We start from the raw sequence: 20,742 nt of genomic DNA on the forward strand, positions 1-20,742 counted from the left end.
TGAACTGCCTCCAAAGCAAGTATATCCTTTCATAAATATGGAAACCAAAACTGCACGCAGTATTCCAGGTGTGGCCTCACCAATACCTTATATAGCTGTAGCAAGACTTCCTTGCTTTTATACTCCATCCTCTTTGCAATAAAGGCCAAGATACCATTGGCCTTCCTGATCACTTGCTGTACCTGCATACTATCCTTTTGTGTTTCATGCACAAGTACCCTCAGGCACTTTGCAATCTTTCTCCATTTAAATAATAACTTGCTCTTTGATTTTTTTCTGCCAAAGTGCATGACCTCACACTTTCCGACATTATACTCTATCTGCCAAATTTTTGCCCACTCACTTAGTCTGTCTATATCCTTTTGCAGATTTTTTGTCTCTTCCTCAAACATTGCTTTTCCTCCCATCTTTGTATCATCAGCAAACTTGGCTACATTACACTCAGTCCCTTCTTCCAAGTCGTTAATATAGATTGTAAATAGTTGGGGTCCCAGCACTGATCCCTGCGGCACCACTCTAGTTTCTGATTGCCAACCAGAGAATGAACCATTTATCCCAACTCTCTGTTTTCTTAGTTAGCCAATCCTCTATCCATGCAAATATATTACTCCCAACCCCGTGAGCTTTTATCTTGTGCAGTAACCTTTTATGTGTCACCTTGTGAAATACCTTCTGGAAGTCCAAATACACCACATCCACTGGTTCCCCTTTATCTACCCTGTTCGTTACATCCTCAAAGGATTAGGTCAGTGGCTAGGGAGCAGAATTTGTGGCGGGGACCGAAAACAATGGCTTTGGTCTTCCCAATATTTAGTTGGAGGAAATTTCTGCTGGATGTCGGTCAAGTAGTCTGACAATATCGAGACAATGGAGGGATCAAGAGAGGTAATGGTGAGGTAGAGCTGGGTGTTATCAGCGTGGAACCTGATGTGTTTTCTGATGATGTCACCGATGGGCATCATGTAGCTCTAGTGGAAAAAACGCCCAAATATCTCAATTCTCTCTTCATAACTCCTAAACCTCAATACCTTTCTCTGATGAGTATTTTAATGTCTGCCTCTTGTAGACCAAAAACTCAATTCTTCCAAGGTCACTTATTATGACAGAGAAAATATATGGATGAAACAACCTGAGTGATAATTTATTGCTGTTCAGCACACTCTAAGATGCAAAGATTTTATTGCCAACTTGCATCTTTTAACGCTGTGGATATGATTTGTGACTTTAAGTGTAAATGTTACAAATGATACAATATTAGAACAGCATTGAATTTAAGCTACAGCTGACCCTGTGAACTTATCTTTCGCACTGTTACTTATTGATGTGTTGTTTACTTCCAGCACTTTGCTTTTATTTTCCACTTCAGAATTATGAATGAGGTTGTTAACTGATTATATAAAATCTGACGAAAATGGTGAAAGAAAATAGCACATTATTTGAACTCCATATAAACTGATGAGATATTCTGTTCATATAGAAAGTATCTGTTAAAGAGCTGCAGAATATGTTGGACATTGCCATCAGCATCATACATAAAGTAGTCTTTCGAATGCCAACCTATATTATTGAAACTAAACATTCAGATATATTTTAGTATACAAGTTGCCTTTAATGCAAATTATGAATTTGAGTCCAATTATTTCAAAACGGCATTTAATAATTGATTAATAATAGTGTGAATAAAACTTTAGGGCCGAAATTCATCAACTCACCGCCCGCTGCTGCCGACATTGCTCTTCTTGATCCGCCCAGTGCCACTTTCGAGGTGGCCCGGAGCGGGCGGGAGGGGAAACCACAGGGAACCACCCGCTGACGTCAGCGGAAGACCGAGTGGTGCAACTGACCTCCCGCCCACCGAGCTCCCAGATTCCTGCTGGCAGGGGTCGGCGCCAGAACGGGGATGGACCGCTGCGAGGAGGCTGGTCTGTCCCCGACAGGGAGTATGAAGAACCTCAAAAAAAGGTTAGTGAATATTTTTTTTTAATTTCCAAACGACTTACCTGCATGGGGTCCCCTGAAGATCATCCAATAGTTTTTAAAATTTTTTTACTGCTGAATTTTTTTTCCAGGTCTTCGACCCTCCGTGGGCCCGACTCTATCCTCGGTGGCACTTGCGTGGCAAGTGCCTCTGCCGCCGAGAATGAGACCCCCCGCCTACTGCCGTTCGTTGTCCATTTGCTACCCGCCGACCTTCGAGGGACCTCGGCGATGAATGTCCCGCCCAAAATACCGTCTGGTACCTCGGCAGCCATCTGGGCAGCACATAGGCGGGTGGAGGCCTTGATGAATATCGGCCCCTAGGTCTATTTATACAATAGGGTTCCAGATTTTTTAATCACCAAACTATCGACATTTTATTCCCCTCTTGCTTCTGTGGATTTCATTCCAAAATAAATTCACTAAAACTTGTATAATATTTGAAAATGAAATATCACATGAGTCAAGTATTTTTTGGTAAAACAACATTTGCAGAAATCAACATTGTTTAATTATGAGAATAGATTCATTTTAACATTTATGAAGCAAACAGTAAAATCAAAACTGACTTCATTTGCAGGTTGATGATGAATAAAGTGACAAACACTGAACTACATGATGTGCACTCACCTAAACAGCTTTAATCAGTGATCCAGACGGTGTTGAAGCTGCTGTTCACTCGAGGTGCAGATTGCTATGCAAGATTTCAATTATTGCTTTGCCAGTGGTTCGGGGTATGTTTAATGATGGTTCCTTAATTTAAAATCATTTCACTGAAGAACCAATTTAATGATGTCAACTAGAAATATAGCTTTCACTGTACTCCGTCCTCATTCCAGAAACATTCATTGAACAGCATAAAGGCAACACCAGAGGAGCAATAATGCATCTTTTTCTTTCTTTTATCCAACTCAAAAATCCATCTATCAGCTGAACCGTTCTCTCCAGTGAACTTTTATCTCTCTATCTCCATCTTTCTATCTTGCTACGTAGTTTTGGAACCATAGTCAATGCATCATCAGTGGAATATTTGATGCTTGACAAAAATGGGATAGAACTCAATTAACTCACTGTACACTTTGTACTTTAATTTGCGCATGTCATATCTCTAATAAAATTATGATTATAATAAACTAATTAAACCAATTATAATAATGGGGAAATAGCAGCAGTCAGCTATTAATACAACTCTGAAAATTCTAAACTATGCAAAAATATCACAATAACCACAGAAGAGTTCTTCTAAACAATGCATCAGGACAGAATCTTTTTTTAAAAAGAAGATCTAATATTGCAATAGTGTTAAGTCAACATTATCCTAGTGTTTACAGCAGTGTTTAAACTAACATTTAATTACACCACTGAAAACATATAAAATATTTGGTCAAATTGAGAAATTACAATACTGTGTTAATTTCTTCACACAGCTATGATTGAACAAGAAAAAGCAAAAAAGTGACCATACTGCAACCTTGTATAAATGTCAGTCTTCATTCAGTACCTAAACAATAAAATCATTTGGGAAACTTATTCCCAACACAAATCAGTAGACGACTTCATGAGTCTGTCCTCCTTTTCTTCATGTGACTTCAGTATTAACCTGTGGGAAAGAATAGAATATTACATATCTATCATCTGTACTTGTGGCTACAAGCCCAGTGGCATGCTGGAATCTTTCCCTTGATAAAAAATAATTTAAGGAGACATTTTGATAGATCATAACTAGGGGCATGCTACAACTTTATCAAGTAATAAAATAATAAATCTGTGCATTAAGATCTTTATAAAAAAACTCACTGTAATGTAACTAGAGGTTTTTAATGAATGTCCCATTGAAAAATAATGAGAACACATAAAACTATTGGTAATTAAACACGGTTAAAATAATTGGTCTTATATTCTATTGAGGATTATAAAATGAAAAATAAATCACCTGAAAAGCTAGTTCTTTATTGAATGACAAGAGAAAGATGTTATTTGAATATTAACATGAGATATATTTTCCTACTTTACTGTTTGCATGAAGCAGCTACATTACTATTTTAAAATAGGTCTGCAATATAAATTAAGATCAGATAAAGCATTAGGTTTGTGGTCAAGATGCTACTGATTCAAACTGATTTGAAAAGGGTCTGTGGCTTTTGAACAAAACACAATGAGTACAATATAAGCAGAGGGCCAATCATAGCTGTTGGACTCAGACTTTGCAAGTTTACGTGGCATAATAAACACCTTGTCCAGGTACAAGTTATATATCCATAAAGCTTCAACCAACCAAAATGAAGATGCAGTGTGTGTGAGCAGCAACATTCCTCTTCTGCACAATTCATTGAAATACACAGCCTCTAAAAGTGTGTGTGTGTCTGACAGTTAACTGCTGATCATCAACTTGGACCAGAAAAAGGATAGATCATGAATGAGCAATGAAGAATGAAAGAGCAGGTAGCTAAAAGACTGGACTGCCAAAATGGAGATCCATGTTTAACATTCTAACTTCAGCTTTGGAAGGAAAGGAGAGGAAGGGAGTGAAGGAGGAATGAAGACCTGCATTTATGGACTGCCTTATCAGATTCTCGAACCATCAAAAGCACTGCACAGTCAATAAATTACACTGAAATGTGGATACAGTTATGTAGCCATTTTATCAACAGCAAGATCCAGCAACAGAAATGAGATAAATTAAGAATTATGGTCTATTAATGGCCATGTGTGGTCAGTTTCTCAGACATGCCAATGGATGTGGAATCAATCTCACAGTAGCAGGACATTTCCTCTCAAAGGTGGGGGTAGGGACCGAGTCCACCTGGCAGAAGTGTGCCTCTTATCAGCATTTCACTCATGGTGACCAAGGAGAAGTCCAGTGGCTGGATAGCCTTGAACTTCATGCCAAAGAACAATTAAGAGGTATTAGCATTGGCAAAAAAAGAGGACAAAATGATCAAAAATATTATAAGCCACTTTTATATCATAGGTATATTGTTCTGCTACAGGAGAAGGGAGCCATTTAATAGTTAAGTGTTGGATGCAAGCTCATAAATGCTGGTCTAGTATAAGAGTGGCGATAAAGGAATTAATGTTACTTTCTGAATCTCATCCAAGGGAGTGTGGGAAAGGGAAGGGCCAGTTTGGTTCACTTCAGGGTTGAAATGATGGCAAGGTAAAGTGATACTTTGCCACAAATGGCCCATGTAATGGTTGATCTGATATTGTTTGATGCTTAATCTCATTGCAAGCATAGGTGATCCCTCAATTTAGGCAGACAGACACATAATTACAAAAAAATTAATGTTGAAAAATACAAAGAAAATGTTTTCTTTTTATTTTCATTGGATAACACCTATTTTCAGTTGTAATTAAGGATTTATCACGATTTCTTAGCTTGAAAACTGGGTTCTCAAGAGAACATATTAGAATCAAGTAAAATGCCATAAATTGTTGTGACAATATTACTCAGGCTGAAACCAGTTACAGTTACAGAAGTTGACAACTGAGGTGACAACATACCTGACAGTGCAGTAAATCTTGTGGTTTGCTGATTATTGTTAACACAATTAACTAAAGTATTTTACAATAAATCGCCAACCAACAGCCATGGTGGCTGTGGATTATACAACACAAGAACTAAAGAATAAAAACAGAAAAGCATGAGATTTTCCAAGTATGACAATCCACATGGTGCTTGCTCTGGGACTAACACAATAAACTGTATGTTAGAGTTACCATCTGCTTTATCTCAATCTACTTTCGACTGCATCCTTAAGACCAGCAAAAGCAGAACTGGTCTAAATAATCATCCCTCACTGGTACCAGTAACTAAAATGTAAACATAATAAAGCAAATTCAGCGTGCAAGCTATTTAGTATCATAATGCTGAACCAAATATTGGCCTATCAAGAATCAGTCCATACTTAACACACAGGCCAATTTCCAACATACTTGGGCTCTGCCTGTTTCTCTCTCACACTAATTCTATCTTAAACATTCAATTGTACATCACAGATTGCTTTAGATAACAATGAGGTTACTGATAGGTAACTAAACTACAAAACCAGTGGGAACTTGTTCAACCTGCGCCGTCTCTGGGCCAGGTCCAAGACCACCCCAACCTCTGTCATCGAGCTACAGTACGCGGACGACACCTGCATCTGCGCACATACAAAGGCTGAACTCCAGGACATAGTCGATGTATTTACTGAGGCATACTAAAGCATGGGCCTTACGCTAAACATCCGTAAGACAAAGGTCCTCCCCACCAACCTGTCCTCGCTGCACAGCACTGCCCCCAGCGATCAAGAGCCATGGCATGGCCCTGGACACCGTGGACCACTTCCCTTATCTCGGGAGTCTCCTATCAACAAGAGCAGGCATCAATGACGAGATCCAACACTGCCTCCAGTGCGACAGTGCAGCCTTCGGCCGCCGAAAAAAGGTGTGTTTGAAGACCAGGCCTTCAAAGCTGCCACAAAGCTTATGGTCTACAGGGCTGTAGTAATACCCACCCTCCTGTATGGCTCAGAGACATGGACTATGTACAGTAGACACCTCACGTCGCTGGAAAAATATCACCAACAATGTCTCCGCAAGATCCTACAAATCCCCTGGGAGGACAAATGCACCAACATCAGTGTCTTTGTCGAGGCTAACATCCTCAACAACTGACCACACTCAATCAGCTCTGCTGGGCGGGCCACATAGTTTGCATGCCAGACACGAGGCTCCCAAAGCAAGTGCTCTACTTGGAGCTCCTTCACGGCAAACGAGCCAAAGGTGGGCAGTGGAAACGTTACAAAGCCTCCCTGATAAAGTGTGACATCCCCACTGACACCTGGGAGTCTCTGGCTAAAGACCGCCCTAAGTGGAGGAAGTGTATCCAGGAGGGTGCTGAGCACCTCGGGTCTCAATGGCGAGAGCTTGCAGAAATCAAGAGCAGACAGCGGAAAGAGCATGCGGCACACCAATCCCATCCTCCCGTACCCTCAACGACTATCTGTCCCACCTGTGACAGAGTCTGTGGCTCTCGTAGTAGACTGTTCAGCCACCAAAGAACTCACTTCAGGAGTGGAAGCAAGTCTTCCTCGATTCTGAGGGACTGCCGATGATGATGATGATGATGATACTGATAGGTTAGCATAAAAAAGATACAAGATTAAATGTTTTACATAAAACATGCCATGATAGATTTCATACCAGGATGTTGTACCACTAGGTATATGCTTTTCTTCATACAGGAAATACAGAGAATCTACACATCAATGAGTAGTGCTAGTAGTTTATGAAACCTAACTCAAGAGTGGAAAATATGTATGCATATAGCTAAGATATACCAAAGTACGTATTTATAAGCTGCTTTTACAAATGTAGCATATTGGACCAGAGTTAAGGCGTGAATGTACAAATCGTTTAGAAACTTGTGGTGAGGAAGGGATACTCTGCGAATTATGAATCGCCACAAGGTGCCGGATGATTTGCGCTGCTCTGCTGTTAGCTTTGCGAAAGCGATACAACGCCCTTAACCTTCCCTGAGTTTTATGAAGTTGCTGCATTTGCACATTAATTGCCCATTAAACTCACCATGAAAAGTTAATAACAAAAGTAGGAGAGCAGCGTCGGTATAAGGAGCAGTGGAGGCCCGAGAGCAGTGAGAGCAAAAAAACAAAAAAATCAAGGAGTGACATCACAGGACAGCAGGTTCTTCTCTCTAAGTTAGGGCAGAGGGTTATCCCAAAAACTTTAATTAATAATCTAATAAATAGAAGCACGGCAGGACAGCTCAGTCTCGTGAAATGCACACAGTGTGCCATGTGGGTAGTCCTGGATGACCACGTGTGCAGGAAGTTTCTAGAGCAGCTCGAGGTCCGGGTTTCAGAGATTGAGTGGAAGCTGGTGTCACTGCAGTGCATCCAAGAAGCTGAGAGATTCGTGGATAGCACGTTTCAGGAAGTGGTCAGCCTGCAGCTTAAGAGTGTGAGAGGGAATGGAAATGAGTAACCATCACAAGCAAGGAGGGCCAGGAGGCCCCGAGAGCATCTGTGCATCTCGCTCGCTAATCAGTTTTCAATTCTAGATACTGGTGAGGGCGATGGTTCCTCTACAGAGTGCAGCCAGGTTCAGCTACACAGGGCCGAAGGGGGGGGGGGGGGGGAAGAAAAGTGGAAGAACAATAGTGGCAGGGGATTCAAGAGTTAGGGAAACAGTCACACGTTTCTGCAGCCAAAGACGTGATTCAGCATGTTATTATGCCTCCCTGGTGCCAGGGTCAAGGATGTCACTGAATGGCTACAGGAAATTCTAAGGGGGAGGGTGAACAGCCAGATGTCGTGGTCCAATGATATAGGTAGAAAGAGGGATGAGGTCCTGCAGGTAGATTTTAGGGAGCTAGGAGAGAGATTAAAAAGCAGGACCTCAAAGGTAGCAATCTCTGGATTACTCCCGGTGCCACGTGCTAGTGAATACAAAAATAGGAGGATAGAGCAGATGCATGAATGGCTGGAAAGTTGGTGCAGGAGGGAGGGCTTTAGATTCCTGAGGCATTGGGACCATTTCTGGGGGAGATGGGACCTGTACAAGCCGGACGGGTTGCACCTCAACACGGCCGGTACCAATATCGGGGTGCTGGGGGGGGGAGGGGGGGGGGGGAGTTGTTAGTGCTGTTAGGGAGAGTTTAAACTAGCTTGGCAGGGGGATGGGAACCTGAGAGTAGATGCAGAAGAGAGAGAAGCAAAGCTGGAAATGGAAGGCAGAAAATTAGTAAATGAGTTTGGAAGACAGTGGAAGGAACCAAAGGCTAGAAAATAGATAACAAGAGAGTTTGGCAGTGCTAAATGGTATATATTTCAATGCAAAGAGTATAGGGAATAAGGCAGATGAGCTGTGGGCACAGCTAGACATGTGGGAGTTTGATATTGTAGCTATTACTGAGACATGGCTAAATGGGCAGGAATGGCGGGTCAACATTCCTGGTCTCAGAGTTTTCAGAGGGGATAGAGAGGGGGGCAAAAAAGGAGGGTGGGGGTCGCAGTATTGATTAAAGAAACAATTGTGTTCCTAACACAGATGAGACTGCACACAGGGAGGTTAAAGCAACAGTGACCTCAGTCTTTATTAAGACACTCCAGAGTGAGGAACAGACTCTAGGGGGCCGGCTTATATACAGTGCTCCCAAGGGATGCTGGGATCCCTTGGGACTTCGGGGGATGCGCTCCCTGGTGGCAGAACATGGGAGTGCATGCTTTACAGATAAACATCACTCCCCCCCACAAAGTCAAAATGAAAACTATTTACAAGGTGAGGCGGTCGGGAGCCTTTCTTTCCCTGGTGGAACCGCCTCGGTACAAATGTCTGTTCTGGTGTGTTGTCTGTGCCCTCGCTGGGCTGGCGTGTTGTTGGCCCTGCAGGGCTGCTAGGTGAGCTTGGCCTTGCTGGGCTGTTGGACATAATGGGTTCAATTTCCTGGTCCGGGGTGGTGTTGTTGATCCTTTGGGTGTGTGTTGTGGGCTCGAAAAAGGTGGCGTCTGCTGTGGGTTGTTCAGGGCAGTCTGTGAACCGCAGCCTCATTTGGTCCAGGTGCTTTCTGCAAATTTGTCCATTGTCTAGTTTGACTACAAACACCCTACTCCCTTCTTTAGCTATCACCGTGCCTGCGATCCACTTGGGACCATGTCTATAGTTTAGCAATACACAGGGTCATTCAGATCAATTTCCCATGACACAGTGGCGCGACCATCGTTTACATTTTGTTGCTGCCGCCTGCTCTCTACCTGATCATGCAGGTTGGGGTGAACCAGTGAGAGTCTGGTTTTAAGTGTCCTTTTCATGAGTAGCTCAGCCGGGGGCACCCCTGTGAGCGATTGGTGTCTCTTGCGGTAGCTGAGCAGTACTCAGGACAGGCGGGTTTGGAGTGAGCCTTCTTTGACTCATTTAAGGCTCTTTTTGATTGTTTGTACTGCCCGCTCTGCCTGCCCATTGGAGGCTGGTTTAAACGGGGCCGAGGTGAAATGTTTGATCCCATTGCAGGTCATGAATTCTTTAAATTCGGCATTGGTGACACATGGCCCATTGTCACTGACCAGTATGTCAAGCAGGCTGTGGGTGGCAAACATGGCCCTCAGGCTTTCAATGGTGGCGGTGCTTCCTGACATTATGTCACATTCAATCCATTTTGAAAAAGCATTCACCACCACCAGGAACATTTTACCGAGAAACGGGCCCGCATAGTCGACATGGATCCTCGACCATGGTCTGGAGGGCCAGGACCACAAACTTAGTGGTGCCTCTCTGGGTGCATTGCTTAACTGAGCACACACGCTGCATTGCCGTACACAGGACTCCAAGTCAGAGTTGATACCGGGCCACCACACGTGGGATCTGGCTATCGCTTTCATCATTACTATATCCAGGTGTGTGCTGTGGGGATCCGAGATGGACGTCTCCCTGTCCTTTCTGGGTAGCACTACGCGGTTACTCCAAAACAGGCAGTCTCTGCCTGAATGGACAGCTCTTCCTTTCGCCGCTGGAACGGCTTGATTAGCTCTTGCATTTCAACGGGGATGCTGGCCCAGCTCCCATTCAGTTTACAGGTTTTTACTAGGGACAGCAGAGGATCTTGGCTGGTCCAAGTCCTAATCTGGCGGGCTGTGACAGACGATTTATCATTTTCAAACGCTTCCATGACCATCAACAAGTCTGTGGGCTGCGCCACCATTAACAAGTTTGCAGGCTGCACCATTTCCACCCCCGTGGTGGGCAATGGTAGCCTACTGAGAGCATCTGCACAGTTCTCGGTGCCTGGCCTGTGGCAGATGGTATAGTTATACGTTGATAGCGCGAGTGCCCACCTTTGTATGTGGGCTGAGGCATTAGTATTTATCCCCTTGTTTTCAGCGAACAGGGATATGAGGGGCTTGTGATCGGTTTCCAGCCCAAATTTGAGGCCAAACAGGTACTGATGCATTTTCTTTACCCCAAACACACACGCTAATGCTTCTTTCTCAATCATGCTGTCGGCCCTCTCGGCCTTAGACAAGCTCCTGGAGGCATAGGCGACAGGTTGCAACTTCCCTGCAATGCAATGTTAGCTTGTTGTAATACACACCCGACTCCGTACGACGACACATCACAGGCTAGCACAAGTCTTTTACATGGGTTATACAATACAAGCAGCTTGTTTCTGGCTTTCTCAAAAGCAATTACTTGTTTTTTTCCCCCATAGCCAGTTCTCACCTTTACGAAACAACACATGTAGGAGCTCTAAGAGTGTGCTCAACCCCGGTAGGAAGTTACCAAAATAGTTCAGGAGTCCCAGAAACAACTGCAGCTCCGTGACGTTCTGTGGCCTGGGCGCGTTCCTGATAGCCTCTGTCTTGGCATCTGTGGGCCGAATGCCGTCCGCCGCTATCTTTCTCCCCAAAAACTCCACTTCTGTTGCCATGAAGACGCATTTTGACCTCTTCAGCCGCAGTCCTACGCGATCCAGTCGCTGGAGGACCTCCTCCAGGTTTTGTAGGCGCTCGACAGTGTCCCGACCTGTGACCAATATGTCGTCCTGAAAAACTACCGTGCATGGTACCGTCTTGAGTAGGCTCTCCATGTTTCTCTGGAAGATCGCTGCAGCCGACCGAATTCCAAACAGGCATCTGTTGTAGATGAACAGTCCCTTGAACATGTTGATGCATGTGAGGCCCTTTGAAGACTCCTCCAGCTCCTGCATCATGTAGGCCGAAGTCAGGTCGAGCTTGGTGAACGTCTTGCGTCCTGCCAGCGTCGCAAATAGGTCGTCTGCCTTAGGTAGTGGGTATTGGTCCTGAAGCAAGAAACGATTAATGGTTACTTTATAATCACCGCAAATCCTGCCCATGCTATCACTTTTGAGTACTGGAACAATCGGTGAATTCCACTGGGGAGATGATGCCCTTGCGTTGTTGCCTGTCCAGCTCGATTTCCACTCCCTCCCTCATCATGTGAGGTACCGTTCATGCCTTGTGGTGAATGGGTCGTTCCTCTGGGACCTAGTGGATCCGCACCTTCGCCCCGGAAAAGTTTCCAATGCCTGGCTCAAAAAGGGAAGGAAATTTGTTAAGAACCTGGGTACATGAGACCTCATCGACATGTGACAGTGCTTGGATGTCATCCCAGTTCCAGCGGATTTTGCCCAGCCAGCTCCTTCCAAGCAGTGTGGGGCCATCGCCCGGGACAATCCATAGTGGCAGTTCATGCACCGTGCCCTCGTAGATGACCTTGACCATGGCGCTGTCCAGGACAGTGATAAGCTCTTTGGTGAACGTTCTCAGTTTCGTGTGGATGGGGCTTAGGGCTGGTCTGAGTCCCTTGTTGCACCACAGTCTCTCAAACATCTTTTTACTCATGATGGATTGGCTAGCGCCAGTGTCCAGTTCCATGGCTACGGATAAGCCATTCAATTTTACATTTAGCATTATAGGTGGACATTTGTCAAAAATGTGTGCACCCCGTGTACTTCAGCATCTGCCTCCTCTCTCTGAGGCTCGAAATTGCTTTGATCCACCATGGACCGATCTTCCTCTGCCACGTGGTGGTTAGCAGGTTTTGCAGAGCTTGTTGGAGGTGCCCCATTATTCCACAGCTCTTGCAAACATACCCTTAGAAGCGGCATGAATAGGCTGAATGGAAGCCTCCACAACGCCAACAAGGTGGGAATTGCCTTGCATTCATCCTTTGTTGGGGACTCAGTCATCTGGGTCAACTGAGGCCTGCTGGCAGTTGCAGACTCATGGTTTCTGCCCTATACATTTCTGCTCGTAAAACACAGTTCCAGTTAATTTATGAACATTGCTAGCACTTGTATGCTGAGAGATTTGTTTGGTGTTATCACTGGTGGACATAAACGCCTGTGCTATTGCAATGGCCTTACTGAGGGTCGGTGTCTCTACAGTCAAAAGTTTTCATAGGATGGTCTCGTGGCCAATGCCCAGTACAAAAAAGTCTCTGGGCATCTGCTCCAGGTAGCCATCAAACTCACATTGTCCTGCAAGTCACCTGAGCTCGGCGACGTAGCTCGCCACTTCCTGACCTTCAGATCGCTGGCGCGTGTAGAACCGATACCTCGCCATCAGCATGCTCTCCCTTGGGTTAGGATGCTCCCGAATCAGAGTACACAGCTCCTCATATCTGTGGGTTTCACCGGAGCCAGAAGATTCTTCATGAGGCTGTAGGTCAGTGCCCCGCAGACCGTGAGGAGGACTGCTCTCCTTTTTGCAGCGCTTCCTTCTCCATCCAGCTTATTGGCTACAAAGTACTGGTCTAGCCGTTCGACATAGGTTTCCCAGTCCTCACCCTCCAAGAACTTCTCCAGGATGCCCACAGTTTGCTGCATCTTTGCATTGGATTCGTATACTCGTCGTCAGTTATTGTGTTCCTAACACAGATGAGACTGCACACAGGGAGGTTAAAGTAACAGTGACCTCAATCTTTATTAAGACACTCCAGAGTGAGGAACAGGCCTTAGGGTCCGGCTTAAATACAGTGCTCCCAATGGATGATGGGATACAGATACAGATACACAACAGAAACAATTACAGCTGTGAGGAGGGATGATATGTTAGAAGAATCATCAAATGAGGCCATATGGGTTGAAGTGCTGGGAATGTATTATATAGACCCCCAAACAGTCTGATGGAAATAGAAGAGCAAATATGTAGGCAAATTTCTGAGAAGTGCAAAAACAATAGAGCAGTGATAGTTGGGGAATTCAACTACCCTAATATTAACTGGGATAGAATTAGTGTGAAAGGTATCGAGGGAGCAGAATTCTTAACATGCATTCAGGAGAACTTTTTTCGCCGGTACGTAGCAAGCCCAACAAGAGGGGATGGTTTTGGACTTGGGGAATGAAGCTGGGCAGGCGGAAGGAGGATCAATGGGAAAGCATTTGGTGCTAGTGATTATAATTCAGTTAGATTTAGGGTAGTTATGGAAAATGACAATGATAGACCAGGAATAAAAGTTCTCAATTGGAGAAAAAACAATTTTACTAAGCTGAGATGTAATTTAGCCAAAGTGGACTGGAAACAGCTACTTGAAGGTAAATCAGTGTCAGAGCAGTGGGAGGCATTCAAGGAGGAAATCCGGAGGGTTCAAAGCAAGTATGTTCCCTTAAAGAAAAAGGGTGGGACTAAAAAATCTGGAGCATCTTGGATGTCAAGGGGCATACAGGGTAGGATAAAGAAAACAAGGGAAGCTTATGACAGATCTCCAGGGCTCAATACTGCAGAAACCCGAGAGGAGTATAAAAAGTGCAGGGGAGAAATTAAAAAGAAAAGTAGGAAAGCAAGAGTGAGCATGAAAAAATATTGCCGAATAAAATCAAGGAAAACCCAAAGATGTTTTATAAATACACTAAAAGGAAGAGAATAACTAAAAAAAGGACAGGGCTTATTAAACACCATAAAATTAATCTGTGTGTAGAGGCGAAAGACGTGGGTAGGGTTCTTAATGAATACTTTGCATTTGTTTTCACAAAAAATAGGGGTGACACAGACATTGCAATCATGGAGGAGGAATGTGAAATATTAGATGAAATAGAGAGGGGGAGGAAGTATTAAGGGGTTTTTAGCATCTTCGAAAGTGGATAAATCCCCAGGCCTGGGAGCATAAGAGGAAATAGCAGAGGCTCTGACCTTTTTCCAATCCTCTCTGGCTGCAGGTATGGTGCCAGAGGACTGGAGGACTGCTAATGTTGTACCTTTGTTTATAAAGGGAGAAAGGGATAGACTGAGTAATTACAGGCCAGTCAGCCTAATCTCCATGGTGAGGAAATTAATGGAAAAAATTCTGAGGGACAGGATAAATCTTCTTTTAGAAAGGTCGTGTCTGACTAACTTGATTTAATTTTTTGAGGAGGTAAGCAAGGAGGGTTGATGAGGGTAATGTGTTTGATGTAGTGTATATGGATTTTAGCAAGGCTTTTGATAAGATCCTACATGGCAGACTGGTCATGAAAGTAAAAGCCCATGGAATCCAGGGCAAAGTGGCAAGTTGGATCCAAAATTGGCTCAGAGGCACAAAGCAAAGGGTAATGGTCGATGGGTGTTTTTGTGACTGGGAGGCTGTTTCCAGTGGGGTTCGGCAGGGCTCAGTACTATGTCTCTTTCTTTTTGTGGTATATAATCAATGATTTGGACTTGAATGTAGGGAGTATGATTAAGAAGTTTGTAGATGATACAAAAATTGTCCGTGTGGTTGATAATGAAGAAGAAAGCTATAGACTGCAGGAAGATATCAATGGACTAGTCAGGTGGGCAGAACAGTGGCAAATGGAATTTAATCCGGAAAAGTGTGGGGAGGGCTAACAAGGCAAGGGAATATACAATGAATGGTCGGATACCGAGAAGTGTAGAGGAACAGAGGGACCTTGGAGTGCATGTCCATAGATCCATCAAGGTAGCAAAACAGGTAGATAAGGTGGTTAAGGCGGCATATGGGATACTTGCTTTATTAGCCGAGGCATAGAATATAAGAGCAGGGAGGTTATGCTTGAACTGTATAAAACACTAGTTAGGCCACAGCTCGAGTACTGCATGCAGTTCTGGTCACCATATTATAGGAAATATGTGATTGCACTAGAGAGGGTGCAGAGGAGATTTACAAGGACTGCAACTGGAGAATTTTAGGTATGAGGGAAGATTGAATAGGTTGGGATTGTTTTCTTTGGAATAGAGGAGGCTGAGGGGAGAAACATAGAAAATAGGTGCAGGAGTAGGCCATTCGGCCCTTCGAGCCTGCACCACCATTCAATATGATCGTGGCTGATCATGCAACTTTAGTACTCCATTCTTGCTTTCTCTCCATACCCCTTGATCCCTTTAGCCATAAGGGCCACATCTAACTCCCTTTTGAATATATCTAAGGAACTGGCCTCAACAACTTTCTGTGGTAGAGAATTCCACAGATTCACAACTCTCTGAGTGAAGAAGTTTCTCCTCATCTCGGTCCTAAATGGCTTACCCCTTATCCTTAGACTGTGACCCCTGGTTCTGGACTTCCCCAACATCGAGAACATTCTTCCTGCATCTAACCTGTCCAATCCGGTCAGAATTTTATATGTTTCTGTGAGATCCCCTCTCATTCTTCAAAATTCCAGTGAATATAAGCTTAGTCAATCCAGTCTTTCTTCATATGTCAGTACTGCCATCCTGGGAATCAGTCTGGTGAACCTTCGCTGCACTCTCTCAATAGTAAGAATTTCCTTCCTCAGATTAGATGACCAAAACTGTGCACAATATTCAAGGTGTGGCCTCACCAAGGCCCTGTGCCACTGCAGCAAGACCTCCCTGCTCCTATATTCAAAATCCCCTAGCTATGAAGGCCAACATGCCATTTGTCTTCTTCACCACCTGCTGTACCTGCATGCCAACTTTCAATGACTGATGTACCATGACACCCAGGTCTCGTTGCACCTCCCCTTTTCCTAATCTGTCACCATTCATAATATTCCGCCTTCCTGTTCTTGCCATCAAAGTGGATAACCTCACATTTATCTACATTTTACTGCATCTTCCATGCATTTGCTCACTCACCTAACCTGTCCAAGTCACCCTGCAGCCTCAGCATCCTCCTCATAGCTCACACTGCCACCCAGCTTAGTGTCATCTGCAAACTTGGAGATATTACATTCAATTCCTTCTTCTAAATCATTGATGTATATTGTAAATAGCTGGGGTCCCAGCACTGAACCTTGTGGTACCCCACTAGTCACTGCCTGCCATTCTGAAAAGGATCCGTTTATTCCGACTCTTTGCTTCCTGTCTGCCAACCAGTTTTCTATCCACATCAATATATTACCCCCAAAACCATGTGCTTTAATTTTGCACACTATTCTCTTGTGTGGGACCTTGTCAAAAGCCTTTTGAAAGTCCTAATACACCACATCCACTGGTAACTCTACTAGTTACATCCTCAAAAAATTCTAGAAGATTTGTCAAGCATGATATCCTTTTCATAAATCCATGCTGACTTGGACTGATCCTGTCACTGCTTTCCAAATGCGCTGCTATTACATCTTTAATAATTGATTCCAACATTTTCCCCACCACCGATGTCAGGCTAACTGGTCTATAATTCCATGTTTTCTCTCCCTCCTTTTTTAAAAAGTGGTGTTACATTAGCTACCCTCCAATCCATAGGTACTGATCCAGATTGAGGTGTATAAAATTATGAGGGGCCTTGATAGACTGGATAGGAAAGACTTGTTTCCCTTAGCAGAGGGGTCAATAATCAAGGGGCATAGATTTAAAGTAATTGGTAGAAGGTTTAGAGGGGATTTGAAGAGAATTCTTTTCACCCAGAGGGTGGTGGGGGTCTGGAACTCACTATCTGAAAGGATGGTAGAAGCAGAAACCCTCATAGCATTTAAAAAGTACTTGAAGTGTCGTAACCTACAAGGCTACAGAGCAAGAGCTGGAAAGTAGGATTCGGCTGGATATCTTTGTCAGCCAGTCGGACACAATGGGCTGAATGTCCTCCTTCTGTGCTGTAAATTTCTATGATTCTATGAAGTACCCTTTTATTGCTGCGATAATTGTTAATTGTTAATGACCGCCGACCAGAAAGTGAACAATTTAAAAAGTGGAGTCTCATTTTCAGGTGGTGCATTGTTGAAGATTTTATAAAATGTCAATTTCTTAAAAAAAAGGTTACTTTTCCTTTCTGTCTCTTTTTTCTGTTCCTCTCTTAATCCAATTATTCTTACCCTCTCTACTTTTCTTTCTGTACCTGATTTAATTCTAATTCGTCGTTCTTCTCAGTTCTTCCTCTGTTTATTTCTCAATTCTTATATCTAATGGTGAAGGAGATGCCCTGTTGATCCAATCATTCACTATGGTCCCAGATACCCTGTTACCAGTTCACACTTCCAGCAACTTACGGGGCAAAGGTTTTGTGAGCTGGCTGGTGCAGGAAAAAGTCTAACTAACTGGGTACACCACAATGCCCTGCTCCAGCAAATTCTGGCCCATTATTTTTCTTGAATCGTTAGTAAAAAAAATTGAAGAGTATAAAACAAGAAAATGATAACTCATATTAGTGACCAGATGCAAATATACTCCAGAGTAATTTTCTTGCCCTTCTGATGTGTCTGTGCCCTATTCCCTGTTTTATTTCTTACTGTCTTAATAAAAAGCATGATTTGTGTTTCTTTAAATTAGAGATTTACCCCACTCTATTACCCACTAGAGATAATTGGTGAACTGAAGCCTGAATTGGAAGTGGTAAAACAACTATGGCTTCATGAGTTCAGCTATGAATCATTCACAATAATCAAATCTTCCACAATTTGAGTCTCTAAGCATTGTTCTGCTACTCCTTTAAAAAGAGAATGACAACATCCATCCACAGGCACTAGTTTTGCACCACTACTGTGACCAAAACTCTACTGTCAACTTCTGGAACCAAGGTAACAATGTTTTTTAAATTAACAAGAATCACAATTCCTCGTGGTCTAATCAGAAGTTTTTCCTGCTGTTATTTGCAGGTAGACTGACTGAAAACAGATAGTGGTTATCTGGGTCTGATCCTGGGATCTATAGTGAATTGTGGATTCTATTACTGACAGCATCCAGAAAAGGATGCAATCATATCCCCAGTGTTGGAGGAAGGAATTCAACTTCAGGAATAAACAAATTTTACAGGATTATGAAGCCAAACAAATGGGCACATTGCCCTCCTGTTCTGCATACACTCTCATTTGAATGGTAGGATAGCCTGGACCATGGATGGCTTTATTGCTGTTTATAGTGACACCCTATGATTTGTTAATAAAGATAGAGACATCACCCAGTTTAGTTGGAAACCATAAAGATTCCAGCTTCAATTTCCAGTTTGTGCTAAGTTAGTTAGTCTCCAATACTGGTGGCACAGTTGGCCTGAACACCACTGAGGTAAGGGTAGAAAAATAATCAGCCACGGTTCTCGCTCCTGATCACTAGCTGGGGGCCCCTACTCCAAGTTGGAGTCAGGATCAGCTGCAATTTCCTTCATAATCAAGTAACTACACTCTCAGTCCAGATTCATACACAAATAATGGCCATCTGTGGAACTGTAACCCAGCATCAGTCAGTGTCTTCGAGAGTGGAGAAAACAAAATGGGATTAATGGAAAATTAGTTAGTTGGATTGGCAATTGGCTTGACATAGAAATCTCCAGTGCAGGTGGAGGCCATTTCAGTCCATTGTGTCCGCGCCGGCCAACAAAGAGCTACATGGCCCTCGGTCAGCAGCCCTGAAGGTTACATATAAACCTATGAACAATGAAAAATGGTGGAAAGGTAAATAGGAAGCAGAAGACTATGATAAATGAATAAACTCTGGAGCAGTGGCTGGAAGGGGTCTGTTAGGTTCTGTTCTGAGTCTGCGGTTATCTACACTAATGATAGACTCGGGCACTTGTACTATTATTAAAATATTAGTTAAAATCACCAATGCAGTTACATGACTGGTATAAGGGAGATTGCTAGCAAAGGAATAAATTAGGGGCCAATTTTCCACATTGCCGATTTTTGGCGCAGTTGCAGAAGTACGTCCGATTTTTTAGTGGCCAACTGCGGCAAAAAAAAGTGTCAAGTTTCGCCGGAATAAACTTTCATTTTGGAGCGGCGCAGATTGTCCTTAAGCTCTGTGGGTGGAACTTGAGGTCTGTGTCCAAAAACTGAGTTTGCCAAGTTAACGAGGGACATGCTGAAGGGCTGAGGCTGCAAAGTGAAATATACAAGATGCAGCAAGACAAGTGCAGGTACATATTATATGTACCATTGCCAAGATCACTTCACTTCTGTTTATTGGAAGATTGTAGTGACAAACTATCATACTCTGCAATATTATTTCTTTAATTTTAGATGAAACAGGCCTAATAAAATGAAAGTCATTCTACACACAATCGTGTACAGGGTTTGCCGAGTATTTGTGGTAATACGAGGAAAACCCTGTGGGAGGACCTGGCAACTGAGGACAAGCCCTCCTGTCATACGGCAGCAGACTATGGGCTTTGCTTATATGAGAATACTGTTCAGTGACCGCAGCAATGACTCCTCCTCATCAGTGGTCTCCTTGCACTCGGTGCTGATCACTGCCCATTGAAATGTTACACCTTCTCTAGTAGAATGCAGTGGGGTTGCCAACAAGTGACAACTCACCTGTGAAGACAAAAAGAGACAATATGTAAGCTATATTACTAAAAAAAATATACATACACTGGAACTAGAGATAGTTACAGATAGCATTTGGAAGAGAGTTAAAAAAGCAGATTAAATGCTTTGTACAAAGGATTTTGTGTTTGTAAATTAGAAACCTCACAGATTTTTACTGACATGCTGTGTTTATTGATACTATGTTTATGCATAGTTTGTTTCCACTACTTTTACTATGCTAAAAGATTGCATGAAAGGATAAACTGCAATATAATCTTACCAGAGATCTGGGATTGCAGGGTAAATACTCCGTCTCCTGGAATGATTTTGCCAATCTTTACATTCTTGTCCTTTGACCAAGTTAGACCTTGGTCGATGGTGTAGTACCTCAATGATGTCTTTTCAATCTCTGGACATTGAACTCCAATTTTTGTTTTTGTTTTTGCAAGCCTGATGATCACTCATTCTTGGCAATACTTTGGTGTTTGATGTAGTTTAGCCCTTTATTTGGGCGTTGTGAGGATGCAGACATTGTAAAAACAGCACTATGATGTTGGCAAAATTGTTTGACAAGAATAAATAATTTTGGCTGGGCTAAACGTGGTCATCATGGT

At 43.3% G+C, this 20,742-nt stretch overlaps 1 protein-coding gene across 4 annotated transcripts in view; it reads right to left on the minus strand.

Moving 5' to 3' along the window:
- Positions 1 to 2,465: 2,465 nt before the first annotated feature.
- Positions 2,466 to 20,742, minus strand: part of trim54 (tripartite motif containing 54) — a 110,279-nt gene continuing 92,002 nt past the window's right edge. For 2 of the 4 annotated variants that reach the window (XM_070885151.1, XM_070885152.1), the window contains 2 exons: positions 6,974 to 20,134; positions 2,466 to 3,577 (listed from right to left, as the gene is read on the minus strand). Coding sequence is in view for 2 of the 4 variants with exons in the window: in XM_070885152.1 (XP_070741253.1) it covers positions 20,094 to 20,134 (41 nt within the window). In the remaining 2 variants the exon portion in view is untranslated. The remainder of the gene's footprint in view (positions 3,578 to 6,973; positions 20,135 to 20,742) is intronic. The other 2 variants (XM_070885150.1, XM_070885153.1) reach the window with 1 other exon arrangement.

This window comes from Pristiophorus japonicus, chromosome 7 (genome assembly GCF_044704955.1).
Source record: "Pristiophorus japonicus isolate sPriJap1 chromosome 7, sPriJap1.hap1, whole genome shotgun sequence".
Taxonomy (NCBI): Eukaryota; Metazoa; Chordata; class Chondrichthyes; family Pristiophoridae; genus Pristiophorus; species Pristiophorus japonicus.